The sequence below is a fragment of the Pipistrellus hanaki genome (genome assembly GCF_964339955.1).
Source record: "Pipistrellus hanaki genome assembly, chromosome: 10".
Taxonomy (NCBI): Eukaryota; Metazoa; Chordata; class Mammalia; order Chiroptera; family Vespertilionidae; genus Pipistrellus; species Pipistrellus hanaki.
In genome coordinates this window covers 69092860-69113002 of record NC_140512.1, presented here as the reverse complement: position 1 = coordinate 69113002, position 20143 = coordinate 69092860, and the positions used below count along the sequence as shown (strand labels likewise).

The 20143-nt window shown below is 56.3% G+C and overlaps 1 protein-coding gene across 1 annotated transcript; it reads right to left on the bottom strand.

The window, feature by feature from the left end:
- Positions 1–937: 937 nt before the first annotated feature.
- Positions 938–18592, bottom strand: ABCB8 (ATP binding cassette subfamily B member 8). The gene is made up of 16 exons (XM_084897203.1): positions 18396–18592; positions 14071–14383; positions 13565–13720; positions 13396–13490; positions 13157–13262; positions 11337–11498; positions 11156–11241; positions 10946–11043; positions 10490–10595; positions 6716–6749; positions 6448–6584; positions 6191–6285; positions 5923–6056; positions 5098–5245; positions 3327–3577; positions 938–2774 (listed from the first exon to the last, which is right to left on the bottom strand). The coding sequence occupies exons 1-16, from the start codon at positions 18488–18490 to the stop codon at positions 2649–2651; spliced, it is 2142 nt and encodes a 713-aa protein (XP_084753329.1). The 5' UTR covers positions 18491–18592; the 3' UTR covers positions 938–2648.
- Positions 18593–20143: the final 1551 nt, after the last annotated feature.

Genomic DNA, 20143 nt, shown 5'->3' with positions numbered 1-20143 from the left:
TTTAAAAGTATTTCAAATTTATTTATTTTTAATATATTTTATTGATTTTGTACAGAGAGGAAGGGAGATAGCTAGAAACATCGATGAGAGTCATCGATCAGCTGCCTCTTGCACACCCCCTACTGGGGATATGCCCGCAACCAAGGTACATGCCCTTGACCGGAATCGAACCCAGGACCCTTCAGTCCACAAGGCCGACGCTCTATCCACTGAGCCAAACCGTTTTTGGCTTCACATCTTTTTTTACATACGGTAACACATTCTGGGACCGCTCGATATTCCGAGCTGGAAAACCTCCCCGTTGTTAAATGGCTGCATACCCTTCCATTATGTGGACACACCCCTGTTGATGTCACCACGTCCCTGATGAACCCTGGGGCTTCCAGTCTTCCATTACAGTGCGCTCAGCAACACTCAACTCCCAGAAACGGAACTGCTGGGTCAACTTCATGGGTCATTTGATGCCACAAAATTCCTGGCGTCGGAGTCACACCGTTTTGTGCTCCCAGCAGGAACATGGGAGAGTGCGTTCTTGTGAGCTGGCCGGCAGGCCTGGGCCACAGAGCATCCAGGATCCAGAGCCCGTGGGGCACCTCGCAGCAGCTGGAGCAGGCACTGCCAGGGCAGGGCAGGGCCTGTGACATCACTGCCTGCTGCCTGACGGGACCCAGAGGGCCACAGAGCGAGCCGAGTGTAGGGGAATGGGGAGACAGATGCTGCACTGGGGGCCTGAGAGGAAGCAGGTTTTATCTCCATTAACTCACTGAAATCTGCTTCTACTTCGTCTCTTTCCAAAACATCTGAGGCCACTGGGTGGGCTCTGGGCCGAGTAGAAGAAACAGTTCAGTCACAGGCACTGTGTTGCCTGTCGGATGGGCAGGCTGTCATCCCCATTGGGGGCACGAGGTGCTTAATGAAGACATTTTGGACAGAAGGAGGAGGTGATACGGTTTATTGCCCAGTCTGACCACCCTCGTAGGCCACAGCATTCAGAGTTTTAAGAACTTTACCACTGAAATGCTTAAGACAAGCACCACCAGGTTCAGGACCCATGTCGAATGGCCAAAGGAGCCCAGGTCCAGGATCAGGCTATGGCGCCAACCTCATAGCCTTCCAGCCGAAGGCACACCATGGGCCTCACCACTTCCCTAGCTGGGCGGGGCGTGGGAGCAGGATTTGGAGAGGCCACCCTGAAGGGTAAGGAGTGACCGAGGACCTGGTGTCAGGGGGCCGAGGCCAGGGCTGGAGCAGCAGGAACTGGCCAGCTGGCTCTCCTGAGGGAGGGGCCAGGCCGGCCAGGTGGACTGGGGGGAGAGGGCTTAAGGCCTGCTCTGGGCTGCAGTAGGCGCTTAGTTGGCAAAGCAAACAGAAGTCCGCCCTGGGATGTGATGGCCTCCATGGGCCAGGGAGTGGGGCAGCAAAGCAGGGCACTGTGGCCACGGTATTTTGGGGGCTTCTGGTCCTCACCCCCACACAGAAGAGGCTAAGGAGTTTCTCACCAGCTCACACCTGGGCTCTGCTCCTCCTGCAACTGCTGCTGCCCCCAACCATGGCCTCCCCCACTGGGCACAGGATAAACCTCACACGCGTGGTCAGCCCGAAGGTCTCAGGCAGCCTCTCCCTGCCTAGGGAGCGGGGCTCAGGGGCACCTCAGCCAGACGTGGCTGTGAAAGGGGAAGGTTGCCTGCCGACAGGTGACGTGAGCAGAACCAAGGCAGGAGGGGAGCCCACGAGGGCTGGTGGGAAACCGTGGCTACTCCCAGGTCCTCGTTCAAGCTTTGGGGCCGCTGGCTCCCTGGTCCGACCTCCTCCCCTGGTTTTCTATTCTGTCTGCCCCTCCCTTGTGGTCTGGTGCTGGTACTATGTGCTCCTGTAGCTGTGGGTGTATCGGCTCTTGCTCTGTCCCCTTCAGGCTGGTGTCCTCATGTAGAGGAGGCTGTCTACAATCTCACCATGTTACAGACTCGGGGGGAGGGGGTAGGCAGTGGTGAGACAGCCAGGCTGGACCACAGGGAGTGCCCACCCCTCCACTCCCTCCCTGAGGGCCTATCAGGCATCTGTCCTGTTTGGATGAGGAAGGGTGAAATCTAGAAACAAGGGCTGTGTGAAGGAAGAGAAACTGTCCTGAGGATGGGGATTGGGGGTGTGAGGGGTTGACCGTGTGTGTGTGTGTTTGTGTGTGTGTGTGTGTGTGTGTGTGTTCCTTCTTTAAGGGTCCAGAGAGGCTGTGGGGACAAAAGGGTGTTGGGATCAGCCTAGGAAATTGAGGTCTGACATGGGGCGGGGGAGAACCCCAGGGTGAATTCTCTTACGCACCCCCTGACCCTGAAGGCAGTCTCCTCAGAGCTGGGGCCCGCTGTCGGGTAGGAGGGAGGCTGGCAGAGCTCCTGAGGTGGGGAGGGAGAGAACAGAGCATGGGCCCGGGACTCTGCTCCTTCCCTGTGCACAGGGCTCTGGCAGGAGAGGCAGCCAGGAGGTAGATGGGAGAGGGGATGGCAGCAGTTCAACTTCCTTCCAGCCCAGGGCTTGTCCTGGGTTTACTGTGGGCAGGGGCGGGGCAGCCCACAGCCGGCCCGGCCCTCTGGGGAGCTCAGTCCTCAGCCCTGGGCACTAATGCTTGGCAGTGACCAGACTGCAGAGGGCTGCTCTCAGGACTTTGGATGGTAGTTCTTAGGATCTCTGGGTGCCTCAGGAGGTGGGGTACCCAGGGCCTGTCTCCTGATGAGCTCGGCATAGAGTCCACCTTTCTTCAGGAGCTCCTCATGGGTCCCCTCCTGGAGAGGAAGGAGGGGCAGATGGTCACCCAACACAGCTCAGAGCTCAGGCCCTACAAAGGCTGGCTTCATATCGGCAATCGGGTTCACTGTCACCTAGGCCAGTGTCTCTTCTAGGGACACTATGAAACCAAAGCACAAGTGGTTACAGATGCCACTGGCACATCTGTATTGTGAGCCCCACCTCCCTGCTGTCCTCCAGGCCCCTCAACAGCCCAAAGACCCCCAGCTCAGGGCCCAGCAAACCTTCAGCTTCGGCTTGAACAGACCCCATGCAGCCTCCAAGCCTGCTGCAGACCCTGCCTCTGGGTGCAGCTCCTGCTGGTCCCTGGGGCTGCCTCTTCGGTACCTCAGCCCCAGGCACACTACACTTCCCTGTGACCCTGGACAGAGGAAGACTCTGGGGACCTGAGAGGCCAGGACTTACCGAAGGGCAGAAATTTCTGGATCCACATGGGGTGCTGCTTGTAGAAGATAGCCCTAAGCCCCCAGGACTGGCCATACCCTCAGAGCTCGGCTGAGCACTGCCCCAACCCCCCGGCACCCACTAACCTCACAGACGCAGCCCTGGGCCATGACGACGATGTGGTGGGCCCCGCGTACGGTGCTGAGCCGGTGGGCGATGACCAGCACGGTGCGGCCGGCGCTGGCTCGGTCCAGGGCCTCCTGCACGACCCGCTCGGACTCTGCATCCAGGGCGCTCGTCGCCTCGTCCAGGATCAGCACTGCTGGCTGCTTGATGAGGGCGCGGGCGATGGCCAGGCGCTGCTTCTGGCCACCGGACAGGGTTGTGCCCCGTTCACCTGGGGAGACAGGACCAGGGCAGGCCTGAAGCAGTCCTCAGCTCTGCACTTGGGGGAGGTCCTGCAAAGGGGCCCTGGGTCTCCTGGGAACTTCCCATCTGGCCCCTTGGGGTCCCCCCGGCCCTGCCTCTGCACCGGCTTCCACATCCCTGTGCAAATGCACACACACTCGTGCAAGGGGTTGTGAGTTGTGCACATGGTAGGAATCCGGGTGTCAGAGCCAGGATGGGGCCTGAGGTTCTAGCCGCCTTCCCTGGCCTCGGCTCTCTGCTGCCGCGGGGACATCCGAGACCTGATAGAGGCTCCTGGGGGTGTGACAGCACAGCAGGATTCAAAGCCCACCACCCAGGCGTTCCGGGGAGACCACATTTGGGGAGAGCAGGGGTGGCAGCCTCGGAGCCAAAGAGCCTCCAGGTGACAGCAGTCAGTGCAGGGAGGGCGGCCTGAAGCCCAGAGCAGCTGGAGCATGCCGGGGGAGAGGTACGACTGTGCCTCCCAAGAGGCTGTGGAATCTGAGCAGCGAGCAAACCCGCTGGTCAGTAACACAGGACATGAAGGATGGCTACAGATGGGGCACCCCTCGGAGGTAGAAGTTCAGCTAGACTGAGGCCAAAGTTCAAGAAGAGAGCTGAGAACCTGGGATGCCTGTGCCCAGAGACATGCGGGGCATGAGCCAGAGCCCAGAGACGGGGTAACGCCCCAGAAGCCGAGAGAAGACCTCTGAGATGAGCGACGCTGCAAGCAGCCATGGGGACTCTCTCAGTGCGTCTAGGGGATCTTCCAGACCCACAGAGGCCTCTGCTGGGTAAGTCAGAGAGGACACTCCTTTAAGTCAGAGAGGACAGGAGCGGCGCAGGAGCCAGACGATGGAAGGTCTATGGGATCACACCCCTGCTCGGGTCTCAGGACACAGAGGCTCCGACACCCCACCACTGTGTCCCTGGCGGGTCCTGTACCGTTACACATCACTTAACAATTCAATACGTTCTGAGAGCTCTAGACAGTCTGGCTCAGTGGACAGAGTGTCGACCTGCGGGTCGAATGATCCTGGGTTCAATTCTGGTTAAGGGCAAGTACCTTGGTTGCAAGGTCCTCCCCGGCCTGGGCTCTGGTCGGGGCTCATGCAGGAGGCAACCAATTGATGTGTTTCTCAAATCGATTTTTCTCTCTCTTCCACTTTCCCTAAAAATCAGTGGAAAAATATCCTCAAGTGAAGATTAAAAAAAAAAACACATTCTGAGAAATGAGTCATTGGCGATTTTTATTGCTGTGCAGCCCACACGCACCTAGGCTGTGCGGGTTCCCTGTGCTGCATGCGGTCCGGTGTGGACAGGACACTGTCATGCGGCCGGCCGGTGCCTGCCCTCCCCGTCTGCCTGCCTGTGCAGCCCGCTCGTGCCTGGACTCCCGTCCCCACGGCCGCAGTTGTGGCCTCGCTTCCCCGATGCGATGCCTGTTCCTGTCCCCTCAGCCCAGCCTCACCCCACGGCCCCGCAGGCCCAGCAGAACTGGGCACTCACCGACGACGGTGTTGTAGCCCTCGGGGAAGCTGGTGATGAACTCGTGCGCGTTGGCCTCCCGGGCAGCTGCGTAGACCTCCTCATCAGAGGCGCCCAGTTTCCCAAAGCGGATGTTCTCCATGATGGTTGTCCCGAACAGGACTGGCTCCTGGGGTGGGAGGGGGAGTCCACAGGAAACCCTCTGACTTTGCCCCAGCCCTAGGGGTGTCAGGAGAGGCTATTTTGGACAAACCAGAACCCCTTGGAGGGCAGGCAGGGCCAATTCAGTTACAGTTCAAGTGAGAACAGAGGCCCATCAAAGCTGGGGGGGCGGGGCCGGCTCCCCGCTGAGCCCCTTCCCTCAGCAGGGATGGGCACAGAGGGCGTGCGCTGCGGCTTTCTCCTGCCGTGGGGGCAGCCTCGTGGGTTAGTAGGTGCCCGGGTAACCCACGCCCAGCGGGCAAGTGGACCCTCTCTGGGCGGCACCACCTCAAGCAGAGGCAGTGTCGGACCCGGCTGAGGGAGGGAGTGGCCGCCAGCAGCACCAGCAACATCACAGGGCACTTCTAGATCGGTTAGAACCAGGGATCCTGACACAGCCAGCCCAGCCCTTCCTGGCTTCGACTGAGAGCAGCCCTGAGCGAGACCAGGGCAGAAGGCGGTGGTCCCGGCGGTGGAAGCCCAGACCCCACGGAATGCCGGGCAACCAGCGAAGATGGGGAGAGCCTCCCCACCCAGAGCAGGGACGAGGGGCGGAAGGAGAAAAGGCCCGGAGCCAGAGCTGAGAGGCAGGGCCTGGAGGAGGAGGGAGCGTCTGAGTTAATGAGGAAAGCCTCCTCTCCACACCTGGCTGATGAAGCCGATGACCTGGCTCCGCAGCCACGAGGGGTCGAGGGTCCGCAGGTCCCTCCCGTCCAGGGTGACCCTGCCTGCCGTGGGGTCGTAGAAGCGCTCAAGCAGGGAGGCCACGGTGGTCTTTCCTGCGGAGTAGGGTCAGGGAGACAGCGGTCGGGGGGGGGGGGGCATGGGTTCAGGGGTGGCAGGGGAGGGGTTGGCTTTGAGCGGCCACCACAGGAGGGAAGGCTCAGGGTGAGAGGCTGTGGGTTTCTCTTACCTCCACCGGACTGGCCCACGAGGGCCACAATCCTGCCGGGGGGCAGCGTGAGGGTGAAGTCTTTGAGCACCGGGAAGCCGGGGCGGCAGGGGTAACTGGGAGGAGCCAAGACACCCTCAGTCAGGTCAGGTTCCTGGTCCCTGGTTGCCCCAGTCCCTCCTGAAGTCTCCTTGTAACCGGGGGGCTGATTTAGAGGGGACACTGGCCTGCAGGCCCCAGCCTGGAGGGAATGACCCCTCACCCACCCACCGACACACCTGAAGCTGACGTTGTGAAATGTGATGGACCCACACAGCTGCTCTCTGGGGACACTGCAGCCTCCGGACAGCGGGATGCACGGGCTCAGAGTCATGTACTCAAACACCCGGGCGCCCGCGCTGAGCCCCCGCACCACCTAGGAGGGGATTCAGGGTGCGGTGAGGGGTCACACGCAGGCAGGTGTGCACCCCTCGGCCCACACCCAGTTCCTGCGGTACACAGGTGACCCTGGCGGCCACCGGACCCACACCCGACTCTGCCACTCACCTGACCAAACAGGACGGAGAGGTTGGCCATGGACCTGTGAGGAGCAGGGAAGGGCTGAGAAGGCTGGCACCAGAGGGAGGCCTGGGTCTCAGCTGGGGAACATGTGGGCTGTGTCTGGGAAACATGGGCTGGAGCCAAACGCAGAGGATGGTCCTGGAATGGGCAACCCTAGAAGCCCTGGGCCCCGGCGTTTCTCCTTTCGGAGCCACATCCCTTCTTTCGTGGCAGGAGGCTCACGAGTGCCACCGCCTTAGGACCAGGACTCCAGGGCTCAGTGGGGCTGGGCCCTACCCGGCCTGCACCACCAGCAGCAGTCAGGGCTGTGAGGCCCACAAGGCAGGTCAGATCTAGATGTTGACCCACGGGGGAAGCAAAGGCTAACTAAGGGGGGGGGATGGATGGATGTTAGTTCTTTTAGAAAGAAAACAGAAGCCCTGGCCAGGGTGGCTCAGTGGTAGAGTGTTGGCCTATGCACCCAAGGGTTGAGGATTCAATTCCCAGTCAAGGGCATGCACCTGGGTTGCAGATTGAATTCCCAGCCCAGGTCGGGCATGTGCAGGAGGCAACCAATAGATGTCTCTCTCACATTGATTTTTCTCTCTCCCCCACCCTTCCCTTCCCCTCTCTTTAAATTAATGAAAAAATATCCTCCGGTGAGGATTAACAAACCATCAAACAGGTGCACCTCAGGGCAAACTCCGGGACACCCCGGGGACACTATGATGGCTCTGCCCTCTGTCAGGGATGGTGCGTGTGTGTATCTGTCTAGACAGCGGGCCACCTCCTCCATTGTGCAGGGCTGCTGGCTGCTGGGAGGGAGGTGAGTCACTGTTCTTAGTCACCAGGCCCGCACCGGCCTGGGCGGCCCATGACAGCGTGCTTGCGTGCACAGGGCCTTCCTGAGGAAAGGCTGACTCCTCAGCAATCTCACTTCTTCCAGCCCAGTGCGGGGGAGGGGACGAGCCTGGGGGAAGTGGTTCTGGCGGGCTCAGAGCACCAGCACTTGCCAAAGGGAGCAGGATGCACTGAGTGAGGAGGAGCCAGGCAGCGTTATCTGTGGGTGAGAAGGGAGAGATCTGGAAGCCATTAGTGCCTGGCAGAGGTGCCAGCAGCAACCGAAAACCAGATGCACATGACTCGCTGGTGAGCATGACCTTGCTCTCCGAGATGGCCCAGAAGCCAGGCCTCGGCTCTCCCCAGAGACCTGGCCAGGGGTGGGGGGAGCCAGGTGAGCCGAGACCAGGATATGGACAGTTGGCGTGGCTCTGACTGTAGTCTAGGTGCCTCCCCATCACTTGGGGGCCCCAACACCACCAAAAAGAATACCTGGATGGGGTCCAAAGGTTGGGCAGCCTGAAGGCAGGGCAGCACTGCCTTCCTCTCCTCCCCACCCCTCCCTTCTCTCCTCTTCTCCCAGGAGGAAACACACCAGCTTCTTTAATAAAATGAAACCCAATTCCTCCAAGGTGGGTGGTGGAAATTCCCATGAGGTGACGGCCCCTAAAAGGATGGGCCCAAGGCCCGGGGCTGTGGGAGCGGCCCACCTAGCAGCCTGTGAGACGTCTGTCATGAACTCTGTTAACTGGCTGGGTGAGCAGGGGGAGGAAGAGGAGGGCTGGTACTCAGGCCAGAAGGGAGTTGGGCGGGGCCAAGGGAAGGCGAGTCTGAGGAGGGTGCAGCTTCCCTCCTTATAAGACTTTCCCGCCACTGCTCCATGGAAGCCGTCTGGTGAAGGCATGAAGAGAGTCGGAGGGTTCATAAGGGTCCTCAGGACTAAACTGAGAGGCCCCAAGTCCCTGCACTATAACAGTCAGAGTCTCTTAGTCCCATGGCCACCAGGAACAGCTCCCAGGCTGGGAAGGATGGGGCCACCCAGGAGTAGAGGCTGAAGAGGCCGACATCAGAAAGCACCGGGAAAAATGGGGCCGAGGACGGAAGTCCTTTCCATCTGCCTGTCCGGGGTTAGCTCCATTCTTCCCGGGACAATAAGGCCGGCAGTGAGGGATTCTGTGAGGAACAGGTGGGAGACACGGGGCACAGCTAGGTGCCAATTGCCATCAGAATGGGGAGCAGCCGGTATAGGGCGGGGGTGGGGGGGTGGGGTGGAAGACACCTGGGGTGAGGCTCTATTTCCTTTTTTTTTTTTTTTTTTTTCAAACAGCCCTGACCGGTTTGGCTCAGTGGATAGAGCGTCGGCCTGTGGACTTAAGGGTCCCAGGTTTGATTCCAGTCAAGGGCATGTACCTTGGTTGTGGGCACCTTCCCAGTAGGGTGTGTGCAGGAGGCAACTGATCGATGTTTCTCTTTCATTGATTTTTCTAACTCTCTATCCCTCTCACTTCCTCTCTGTAAAAATTAAATAAAATAAAGGAAAAACAGATTTTTTGGGGGGTTGGTTAATCCTCACCCAAGGAGAGGCTCCATTTCCTTGACCAGGTTGATGGTAACACAAGTCTTCACTCTTCATGATTTACTATGTAATATTCAATCTCCTACTATTTGTTGGAACACAAACATACGTTTTATACACTTTTGTGCACATGGGATGTGTGTGGAGAAGCGGCGGAAGGCACTGCTGTCTCTGGGGAAGGAAGTACGGGGAAGGAAGTACAGGGAAGGGGCCTGAGGCCATCTGGGGCAGTCAGCCAGCTCTGGGCTGCCCACAGCAGGCGGGGTGGAGGAGCAGCAGGTCTCAGAGCCACCAGCACAGGAGCCACCAGGGTGCAGGTCGGGGAGAGGAGGCAGAGGAGGGAAGGCCTGCTCTTACGGAGGTGGTCATCCGAGTCTTATTCTGCCCCAAAGGAGGAAATTCTGACACAGGCTAATTGCGGATGAACCTGGGAGATGTATGCTGAGTGAAATTAGCCAATCACAAAGGACAAATCCTGTGTGATCCCACTTAGGAGGCACCCAGAGTAGTCAGACTCAGAGACAGAGAGTAGGGTGGTGGGTGCCAGGGGCTGGGAGAGGGGAGCATGGGGGTTAGTGTTTAATGGGGACAGAGTTTCAGTTTTGCAAGATGAAAAGTTCTGAAGACGATGGTGGTGATGGTTACACCACAGTGTGAGTATATATAACACTACTAAGCTATAACTTAAAATGGTTAAAATGGTAGCCCGGCTAGTGTTGCTCAGTGGCTGAGCATTGACCGATGAACCAGGATGTCACGATTCAATTCTCGATCAGGGCAAATGGCCCAGGTTGTGGACTCGATCCTCAGTGGGGGGCACGCAGGAGACAGCCGATCAATGATTTCATCATTGATCTTTTTATCTCTCCCTCTCTGAAATCAATATATATATTTGTTAGGATGGCAAATTTCATGTCAGTAAAAATGTGTATTTTACTATAATTTTAAAAATCTGCCCTAGCCAATTTGGTTCAGTGGTTAGAGCATTGGGAGCACTGAAGGTCAAGGGTTTGATTCCGATCCAGGGCATGTACCTGGGTTGCAGGCTCAATCACTAGCCATGTTGATGTGTGTGAGAGGCAACCAATCAATGTGTCTCTCTCACATTGGTTTCTCTCCACCCCACTCTCATCTTTCCCTTCCACTCTCTCTAAAAATCAATTGAAAACATATTCTGGGCTGAGGATTAACAAAAGAAAACACAAGAAAACGTTTTACAGCTCCTGAGTTGTCTGGAAGGCTGACGTGAAGGCTGCACTTCTGAGTGGAGTCAACAAAGCAGCTGGAGGGGCTGCCTGAGCCCTGAGGGAGCAGCCGGCCCTCCACCCCAGGGCTGCTCAGGAAGGGCCCCGCCGCACACTCACCTCTGCACTGTCTGGGAGGCCACCAGGAAGGACATGAGGTCTCCCCCGGTCAGCTGCTGTCCAGCCACCAGGGAACCCCCAACAAATAGGGTGCCCAAGACCATGCCTGCGTGGGGAATGGACAGGTGGTTAGGAAGGAAGCAGCTGGAAGCACAGGGCAGAACCCCAGCTCCAGTCCCTGCTGTGCCTCCACGGACTAGAATTTCGGTGAGTCACCTGAACGGCCCTGTCTTTGGAAACAAGTAGTCAGGGGAGGGGCCACGTCCTTGCTTCCTCCTGGCCGTGCGACACATAGCTCGGCTGTGACATCAGCCCACCTGCCCACTGCCTGCCTGCGTGACTAGTTGGCTCCTGGCACTTAAGGGCATCAAGCAGCTGAGGGCTGCCCTGCGGGAACCTGTCCTTTGCTCCTCCCAGCCCTGCCCCCCAGGCGAGGCGAGGCCTTTGCGCACTCACAGTTGAAGGCGATGTTGGAGAGCCCCTGGAACAGGGCGATGCCTCTGCCCAGTGCCTCTGCCTTATAGCGGGACGCCTCCAGCTCTGCTCCGTAGCGTCTGGGGACAGAGGCCGAGCCCAGCCCTCAGGAAGCAGCCAGCCGGGCGCAGGGTATGGGAGTGCATACGGGGAACCTCCCTGCTTTGGGCTCCACCCCTGCCCGGGACTCACTCCTCTTCCCGCTGCTCCATGGCGAAGGCTCTCACAGTCCGAACGTTACCCAGGGCCTCATCTGCTACACCTGTTGCCCTGGCTACCTGCAAAGATGCCAGGAGATAGGAAGTCAGGTTGGTGAGGAGGAGTGACAGCAGAGAAAGGGTAGGCTAAGGAGGATGGGTGGGAATTCTGGTACCTGCTCCTGACACTGGCGAGACAATTTTCGGAGAGCCGAGCCCATCAAGGTGCCAACTGCCATCAGGGAGGGCATGGCCACCATCATCAGTAGTGTGAGGCGTGTGGAAAGCATGGACAGGGACACCAGGCAGCCAACCACCTGGGTGCAGCTTCGAAGTCCCTGGGTAGAGGGAAGGAGGAAGGCAGGCAGTTTGGCACCAGCACAACATGGGGGGTGTTATGAAGGGTCAGCTGGCTACAGCTCTCCATCTACAAGGCCAAGGATACAGGTCTCACTCCTGGAAGGCCAACTGGTGGCCTACTAGCCTCAAGAACATAATCCTTTCTTTTTTTAGTAAATGGTTTTTGACATTTTATTACTAGAGGCCTCAGCCTGGCCAGTGCCCTCTTGCAGTCCTGGAGCCCTGGGGGGAATGGGGGTGGTGTCTGACAGCTTAGACCTGCTCCCCACGGCTGTCGGACATTTTTAGCTGCTGTGGAGCCCTGCTCTCACCAGCCGTGAGCCAGGCTCCGGCTTCTGGCTGAGCTGCGCTCCCCCTGTGGGAGTGCACTAACCACCAGGGAGCAGCTCCTGCGCTGAGTCCCTGTCCTTGCTGACCGTGTCACAGCAACCAGCCATTCCACTGTTTGGTCAATTTGCATATTACCCTTTTATTATATAGGATTATTATTATTAAAATATATTTTTATTGATTTCAGAGAGGAAGGGAGAGAGATAGAAACATTAATAATGAGAGAGCTGAAACCAGTTTGGCTCAGTGGATAAAGCATCGGTCGGCGGACTGAAAGGTCTCGGGTTTGGTTCTGGTCAAGGGCATGTACCTTGGTTGCGGGCACATCCCCAGTGGAGGGTGTGCAAGAGGCAGCTGGTCGATATTTCTAATTCTCTATCCCTCTCTCTTCCTCTCTGTACAAAATCAATAAAATATATATAATATATATATTTTTAAAAAAATATATTTTATTGATTTTGTACAGAGAGGAAGGGAGAGAGATAGAGAGTTAGAAACATCAATGGGAGAGAGTCATCGATCAGCTGCCTCCTGCACACCCCCCACCGGGGATATGCCCGCAACCAAGGCACATGCCCCTGACCGGAATCGAACCCGGGACCCTCCAGTCCCCAAGCCGACACTCTATCCATTGAGCCAAACCGGTTTCGGCAATAAAATATATTTTAAAAAATAAAATAAAATAATGTGAGAGAATCGTTGATCAGCTGCCTCCTGCAAGCCCCCCACTGGGGATCAAGCCCAAAACCCGGGCACATGTCCTTGACCAGAATTGAACTCTGGACCCTTCAGTTCACATGCCGATGCTCTATCCACTGAGCCAAACGGGCTAGAGCCTTAACCCTTGCTTGACAAGTAGGCATGAAGGGGCTGGATGAAAGTGTCTGTGGACATGGCTTCCTTCCCCTGACAGATCCCAGTGTGCCTCTTTCTGCTCTAGAAACTGACACTGTGGGCTGGTGTCTGCTGTGATCCATCAGCCACAGTGCCAACAGGATGGACGAGGAGAGGACATCAGTAATATAGTAAAAGCCATCGCTCATTCTCATCAGCGCTGCCAATGTGCCAGGCCTCCTGGGGGCCAGGGTGATTCTGCTTTTGGCAAGCTGGGCCAGGAAAGGCTCTTGTCTGAGTCCTTGGGAAGGTTTCCGGGGGAGGTAGGATTTCAGAACGGGAGAGAAACAGCTTATCCTGACCTTGGACACTGCCCTGGCACCTTCTTCCCTGAACTTCCCCAGTCCTTCACCCACCCCTCGCCAGGCGTGGGGCCCACAGGATGGGCGGGCTGGCCCAGTGAGGCACTGACCTGGGAGATGACAAGTTTGAAGGATGATTTAAACTCCTGCACGTCAGTGGTCAATCGGCTCACCAGCTGCCCTGTCTTTTTAGCATCAAAGAAGGCAATGTCTTGTCTGGCAGTGGGCCCGGGAGCAGCAGTGGGGGAGAGAGAGACGTTACTTCAGGATAAGGCCCCACCTCCAGACATCCAGCGGGACCCCCGTGGGGCCCCGGGTCTCTCCCGCCGCAGCCTGCAGCTGGCCGTACCGGAGCAGGTTGCTGAAGAGGGCCCTCCGCATGTCCACAGCCATGCGCTCTCCGATGCGGGACAGGAGCACCAGGTACCCAAAGGTCAGCAATCCCTGGGAGAGAGGCAGGGGCACTCAGCGGCGTCCGGGCGCTTCTCTGTCCGCCGGGCCCTCCCCTCCTGCCATACCTGGAGGCCGTAGAGGAGGAGCAGGTAGGTGCCGAGGTTCCGGGACTCTCTCAGGAAGTTGCCCATGTGGTCCCTTGTGTACTTGGCCACTATCTCCACCAGCTGGCCCAGGAGCAGAGGGATCTGCACGTTCACCAGGGCCGCACCCAGTGCCAGCTGGGGGAGCACAGACATCGAGAGGGGCCAGACTCTTCACCCCCAGCTCCGACCTTAGCCCTTCCTCTCCTGCTGCTGCCCATGCTTCGGCTCTTGTGCCTCTTTGAGAGTCTAAGCTCAGGCTGCCAGGCCCTGGGGACCCCTGCACCTGTACACCCAGCCCCCCTGCCCAGGTTCTCCTGGTATTCCTTGGCCTCCCTCTTCAAGCCAGCCCAGGCTGCTTCCCAAGGTCGCTGAAGACTCCACGAGGCAGGCAAGCTGTCCCCACGCAGCTCTGGCCGGGGCTTCTGCAAACCCTTGACTGAGTTGGTCCCTATCCCTGGTTTTAGGGGTTTAGGGGAATAGCTCACCACGATGGCTGGCCCCAGGACCAGCAGGTGGGGGCGCAGAAACTGCCAGAAGAGCTTCCAGTTAAAGCGGGTCTCCGTGCCATGGGGTCTGGAGTAGGCAGGAGGGGCCTCTTCTGCCTCACACAGTGCCACCAGGCAGAGGCGGGGGCACTTACTCAGCACCACAGGGCCCAGGAGGACTCCCCCAACCCAGCACCAGGAAGAGGGGCTTCGGCCCGGACCTGGTGGCACTTGAGGGAGGCGAGCTCGGAGCTGGGACCGCAGCTGGGCCACAGCCCTGAGGAGATAGGAGCCGTGGCGGCCATCAGAGTGCCTGTAGGGAGAGAACGGCATTGATGGCTCGAGGCCCCGACTGTTCTCCAGCTGGTCACGAACCAGCCGAGCCCGGGGTGAGCCCTCTGGAGGGCAGCACTTCCCTTCGGCCAGGCCGTGCGCTGCATTTCTTAAGCAACCTGTTTCTGAAACAAACATCCACATGCAAAGTAGCTGCGGGACGAGACAGGGGCACGTGCAGTCACTCAGACAGCCAGGCCCTCAGCCTCCGGAGGCACCTCTGGACCAGGGACTGGCTGCATCCCACATGCTGTCAGATCCCAGGACCCAGGATAGCAGAGCTGGGACGCCCTCCCTGGCAGCTAGTTCATGGCACTCCCTTCCGGTGGAGGATACCGGAGTCGTGAGTGCACACGGCTCAGAGAAGAGGGGAGAGCGCCCAGCCTGTGGCCAGGGCCCTGCCCCAAAGTGCTAATGGTCTACGTTTCACCTCGAGTCCCTGGGAGGGAGATGCCGTTATTCTCACTTGATAGACGACAAATCATGTGGGGCTGACAGAGCTAATAAACTGTCCCCAAGCAGCAGAACTGGGACTAGAGGGCAACCCAGACACATGATTCCAGGATCTGTCCTCTGTGAGGTGTCCAAGGCCACGTGTGGCAGGGCCAGGACCCAAGACTTCCGACTACTGGTCAGTGTTTTGTTTTGTTTTTTTTATAAAAAAAATATTTTATTAATTTTTACAGAGAAGAAGGAAGAGGGATAGAGAGTTAGAAACATCAATGAGAGAGAATCATTGATCAGCTGCTTTTTGCACACCCCCTATTGGGGATGTGCCCACAACCAAGGTATATGCTCTTGACCGAATAGAACCTGGGACCTTTCAGTCCACAGGCCGACGCTCTATCCCCTGAGCCAAACCGGTTAGGGCTGGTCAATGCTTTTTGCATCCCATCACCTGGTTCCTCCCAGGCCTCCAGTGCTCATGTGACAATGTAGGGGGGAAAAGTATCACACACTCCCTCTCTGCCAGCTAAAGGAAGAAAAAGAATAAAAATGCAAATAACATAATAGGCCAGGATCACCTCCTCCTCCCTGCAGCTTCTGTGTCTATGAACAGCAATGTAGATTGTGTGCCTCCTGTGCCCAGTGCTCCGCTGTGAGGCAGGGAGAGCAGGCGCTGAACAGGAGACCAAGTGAGCACCTCCTGGCAGACAGTGGGGCAGGGGAACCGAGGGGCACGGGGCACTCCTGGTGCAGAGCAGGGACTGCCCTGTCTGAGGGAGTGGGGAAAGGTGGCCAGGCAGCAGTCACCACAGTCCTGTAACAGCTGGACTTTGGAGGGCAGTGAGGACCAGCTCAAGTTTTTAGGCTGGCATGTGACATAGTCAGAGTTGCATTTCAAACATCATAGCAGAGGGATGTGGCTGGAAGAGAACAAGATTGGCTACAGCGGCCTGTTAGGAGCAGAAGTCATAGCCAAGAGTACAGAGTGGGATGCTCAAAAATCCAAATGAGATTATTAATGGGGCAAGGCAGTGAGTGTATCCTTTTCGGTGATAGTGTTTTATACTTCCAGGCCCTCCTAACTGCAGACTTCACCTCAAACTTCCCTTCCTCCTGGAGGCCCATGCTTCTTAACATCTCTACCTTATGCCTCCACTCACACCTGCCCGACCTGGCGTTTAGGTCTTGTTTTCACTGAGTAATTTATGTCTGTCCTAAGGTTTTTATTGTTGTTGTTTTTTGTGTTTTGTTAATATCCTGAGGATATTTTTCCATTGATTTTTAGAGAGCAGGAGGGGAAGAGAGAGAAAAATCCTACATTGATTGGTTGCCTCTCACACGCGCCCTGACCAGGGACTGGGGCCCAAGAATCAAACCTGCAACCCAGGTACATGTCCTTGACCAGGAATCGAAGCCTCCACCCTTTGGTGCTCAGGCCAATGATCTAACCACTGAGCACACCAGCCAGGGCTGTCCTAAGGCGTAAACAGAGGAGCTCCCTCTCCTTCTGCCCCCGTGTAATTGTCCAACTTCCCCATTAGACAGTCACAGGAACTTGTATTATTCCCCATTGCATCCTCACCACTTAGCAGTGCTCAGGAACCTAATGGGTCTTTAAGAAATGTTTGTTGAGTGAATGCCATTAGAGATGCAGAACCACGTGACCTAACACACAACTGCAGTGTTTGCAAAGTTTCAGATTTACTGAGGCCGACAGTAAAAAATTCACTTTACAGAGTAACCCAGTACCCAACGAAAATATGTCACACAAAGTTGAAATGCTTCACAAAATACTTTCTCTATTTTTAAATATGTATTCTATTTTTTATTACATTCACTTTTAAATGGTTCCAACCCATTAAATTCATTTGATGATCTATTGTGTTATGACTTGAACATTTAAAAAACACTGAACAAATGAATAAACAAATACTTGAATATTATTGGATCTCTTTCCTTGGGTTTCTCTTTGGCTTAAAATATACTAATAGTCTTATTCTTTTCCTACTGATTGTTCAAACCTTTTAATAGTTTCCAGCTTTTTTTCTTTAATATGTTGGTTTTTAAAAATTGATTTCAGCCGAAACTGGTTTGGCTCAGTGGATAGAGCGTCGGCCTGGGGACTGAAGGGTCCTGGGTTCGATTCTGATGAAGGGCATGTACCTTGGTTTCGGGCACATCCCCAGTGGGGGGTGTGCAAGAGGCAGCTGGTCGATGTTTCTGACGTTTCTAACTCTCTATCCCTCTCAATTCCTCTCTGTGTAAAATCAATAAAATATATTTTGAAAAATTGATTTCAGAGAGAGGAAAGGAGGGGGAAGATGGAAATATCAAGGATAAGAGGGAATTATTGATTGGCTGCCTCTTGCACGCCCCCTACTGAGAATCCAACCTACAGTGCAGGCAAATGCCCTGGCCAGAATCCTGGTTCATAGGTCGACACTAAACCACTAAGCCACGCCCACTTGGCTCCAGCTTTTCTTATCGTCTCCAAAGGAAGGCTCTAAGGCTTAGAGTCTAAGCAGAGCTTGGTCACTGCCAAGAACTTGCAGATTACTTCCCAGCACCAGTACTTCTGGCTCCAGCTCCACCCAGCTCCTGCCCTGTATCAATCGGATGGATTTACCAAAGCACAAGTCCACATCCACCCACCCTGGCAATCTGCTGCTGCTTGACCTTCAGATTATTCACTCCAGGATCACAAGGAATCAGGACTTCTCATAAAGCATTTACACTGGAGTCTCCGTTCAGGGTCCTTTTCCTTTCCCACCGCTCTCTTTCTCTCTCTTTGGACCAATGTGTGCACAGTGAACATACAAGAACACACATGGACAACTTACTAGACTGACTGTCTTTGCTGAAAGTACCCACATCTAGGAACCATTTTTGTTCAGCTCACTTTGAATCTTGGGAGCACCACTAATACTAAGTGTCTCTGGGCATGAATCATTTTTCCCCCACAAGGAAATATGATTTAATTCTACACGTTTACAATCCAAGATGAAATAGAAAAAAACCCACACCGTGGAAAACCAAACAAGACCAGCAGTCCAAGACTCGAGGTCAGACTGCGAAAGCTGCGTCGTTGAGGCAGGACCTGGGTCTGACCCAGACGCTGCCTACGGCAGGGTTGTCCTGGGGTCCATTCTGCACTTCACAACTTGAGGCTGAAGCCAGGGCCTGGAGCCGAGTAATTTTTATCCGAATTGTTAGACCAATTACAAGAAGGTAACAGGGCCGGAACACCGGAAGGGCCACCACCTGTGCAGCTCGGCGCCCCCTGGTGGGGAGGGATACGGCCCGGGCATGGTCGCGGCCCCAGAGCGTTCCCTCAGCCGACACCAGAGCGGACCCAGATGCGCGGAGCCTCCAGCTGGCACCAGGCTCATCCTTATAAATAATTGAGGCCAATTCTCCGGGGAGTGACATTCCACCCGTGGCCCGGTCGGACTACAACTCCCAGCAGGCCTCGGGCGAGCCCGGGACTCCATCTCCCGGCCAGCCGGTCAATGGCCCCCGCGCTCTTAGTAGGTCTTTTTTTTTACCTGACGGACGAGAATGTCTGGAAGCGGAGGGGGGTTAGAGGCCTGCCTAGGACAGTGCCTCCCCGAATCCCGACCCGAAATAAGTGCACCAACATGATGGGGGGAGAACAGGAGCGGCCGGCAACAGCAGGTTCACCCTTATCCCACCGAGGACTCCATGTTGGCTGCGGCCACCATCCCGACAACCCCCTCGCGACTCGGTGATGATTGGCAGCAATGTCGTTGCAGGCTATGATTGGAGAAAACGTTGTCAGTTCTCCCTTCGGAACTGTGATTGGAGAAAGCCACCTGCCCCGCCCAGGCTGTGGGCGGGCCTAACAGATTGGGGCGGGGCCTTCGCCCGCGGCCTGACGGGGGCCTGGGTGGAAGCCTGGAGTGCGCTCTACCCAGGGTATCCATAGTAACGCGTCAGCTGAAGACCTCCCTGCAGTTCTACCCGTGCTCCCGGAGGACTCTAGAGCCCCCAGGGTCTCCTGGGACTGCAGAGCGCTGGTTCTGGGGAAAGAAGGGGCAAAAGTCCGCTGGGGAGTTCTTTTTCAAAACAAGTGCACGTGCCTTGCCACCCACCCCGCTCTCCTGGGCTGGTCAGAATTCCGGGAGCGGGAGCCACGTAGAATTGAGAAAAAACTCCCCGGGTGATTTTGATTCACTCCCTCTACTCCATGGTTGAGAACCGCTGATATGGAGGTGCGGTGGCTTATCAGACGCATCTCCGCACAGGGGTCTTCCTCACCGCAGGCCGGGCTGACAAGGCTCTCACCTTAGCACGGCTCTTGAACCTGTTTAGTGCTAACTCCTTCCGTGTAATTACTTGTTTGCGTCGTAGCTGCTTCCCCCACCGGCTGCGACTTCATTTTCAGTAGTGGCTCTGTCTCAGTCACCTGTTCCCCCATCCCCTTCAAATGCCCGGCAGGAAAAAGTGCCCTTTAAATGGACTTGAGGGGGGCTTGAAGGGATGAATGTGGGGTGGAACTCAGTGAGAAAAGGTTCCAGGATTAGGCTGAGGTCGGGCTGGGTATATGGAGAGGGTGGGTGGGAGGGGTCCTAGAGTGAGTGTAGCAAAGTATTGAGGTTGAGGGAGAACAGATGAAACCCCACAGAATCCATCTGGACAGATGTCTGAAAGTTCAAGGGGAATTCCTCACCCCTCTACAATGTGGGATTCCATTTGGGGCACTAGTGTGACATCTCTAGAAAGGACAGGTCTTGTTTTCGTAGCTCTGCCTCCTGATCAGGGATGAAACTATGCTAGACCTGGGCTAGATCACAGTTGTGTTTTCCGCCCTCCCCCCCCCCCCCGGAAGGAGGCACAGAAGGAAAAATGGGCATTTCTGGACTCAAATGTTGTGGGCAATTCTGTGATTGCTTCCATATTCTTCCAGTGAACAATCTGTCCACTCTCCGTTTCATGGGCACTGGCCCCTACGTCAGCCCTAACCCTCAGCCCAGGAGGCCTGACACCTGGGAGGCTGAGTCAGCACCTCAGGCATGGGCTTCAGTAGGAAACCTGGTGATTCAGGACCTCAAGAATGGCGTTGGACAAGCCGCCGGACCAGCTGCCTCCTCCTCCTCACTGATGTGTCAACAAAGAACACAACTCGGTCAATTCATTCCTTGTCATCCAAATTATTGTTCCAGATCCCTGACCCCTGCTTCCCTCTGCTGGTTCAGTCCTAATGCTTCTCAGGGGCCCAATAAAACCTGGATCAGGGATCGGGGGAGAGGGTTTCATTGTTCAAGAGGATAAA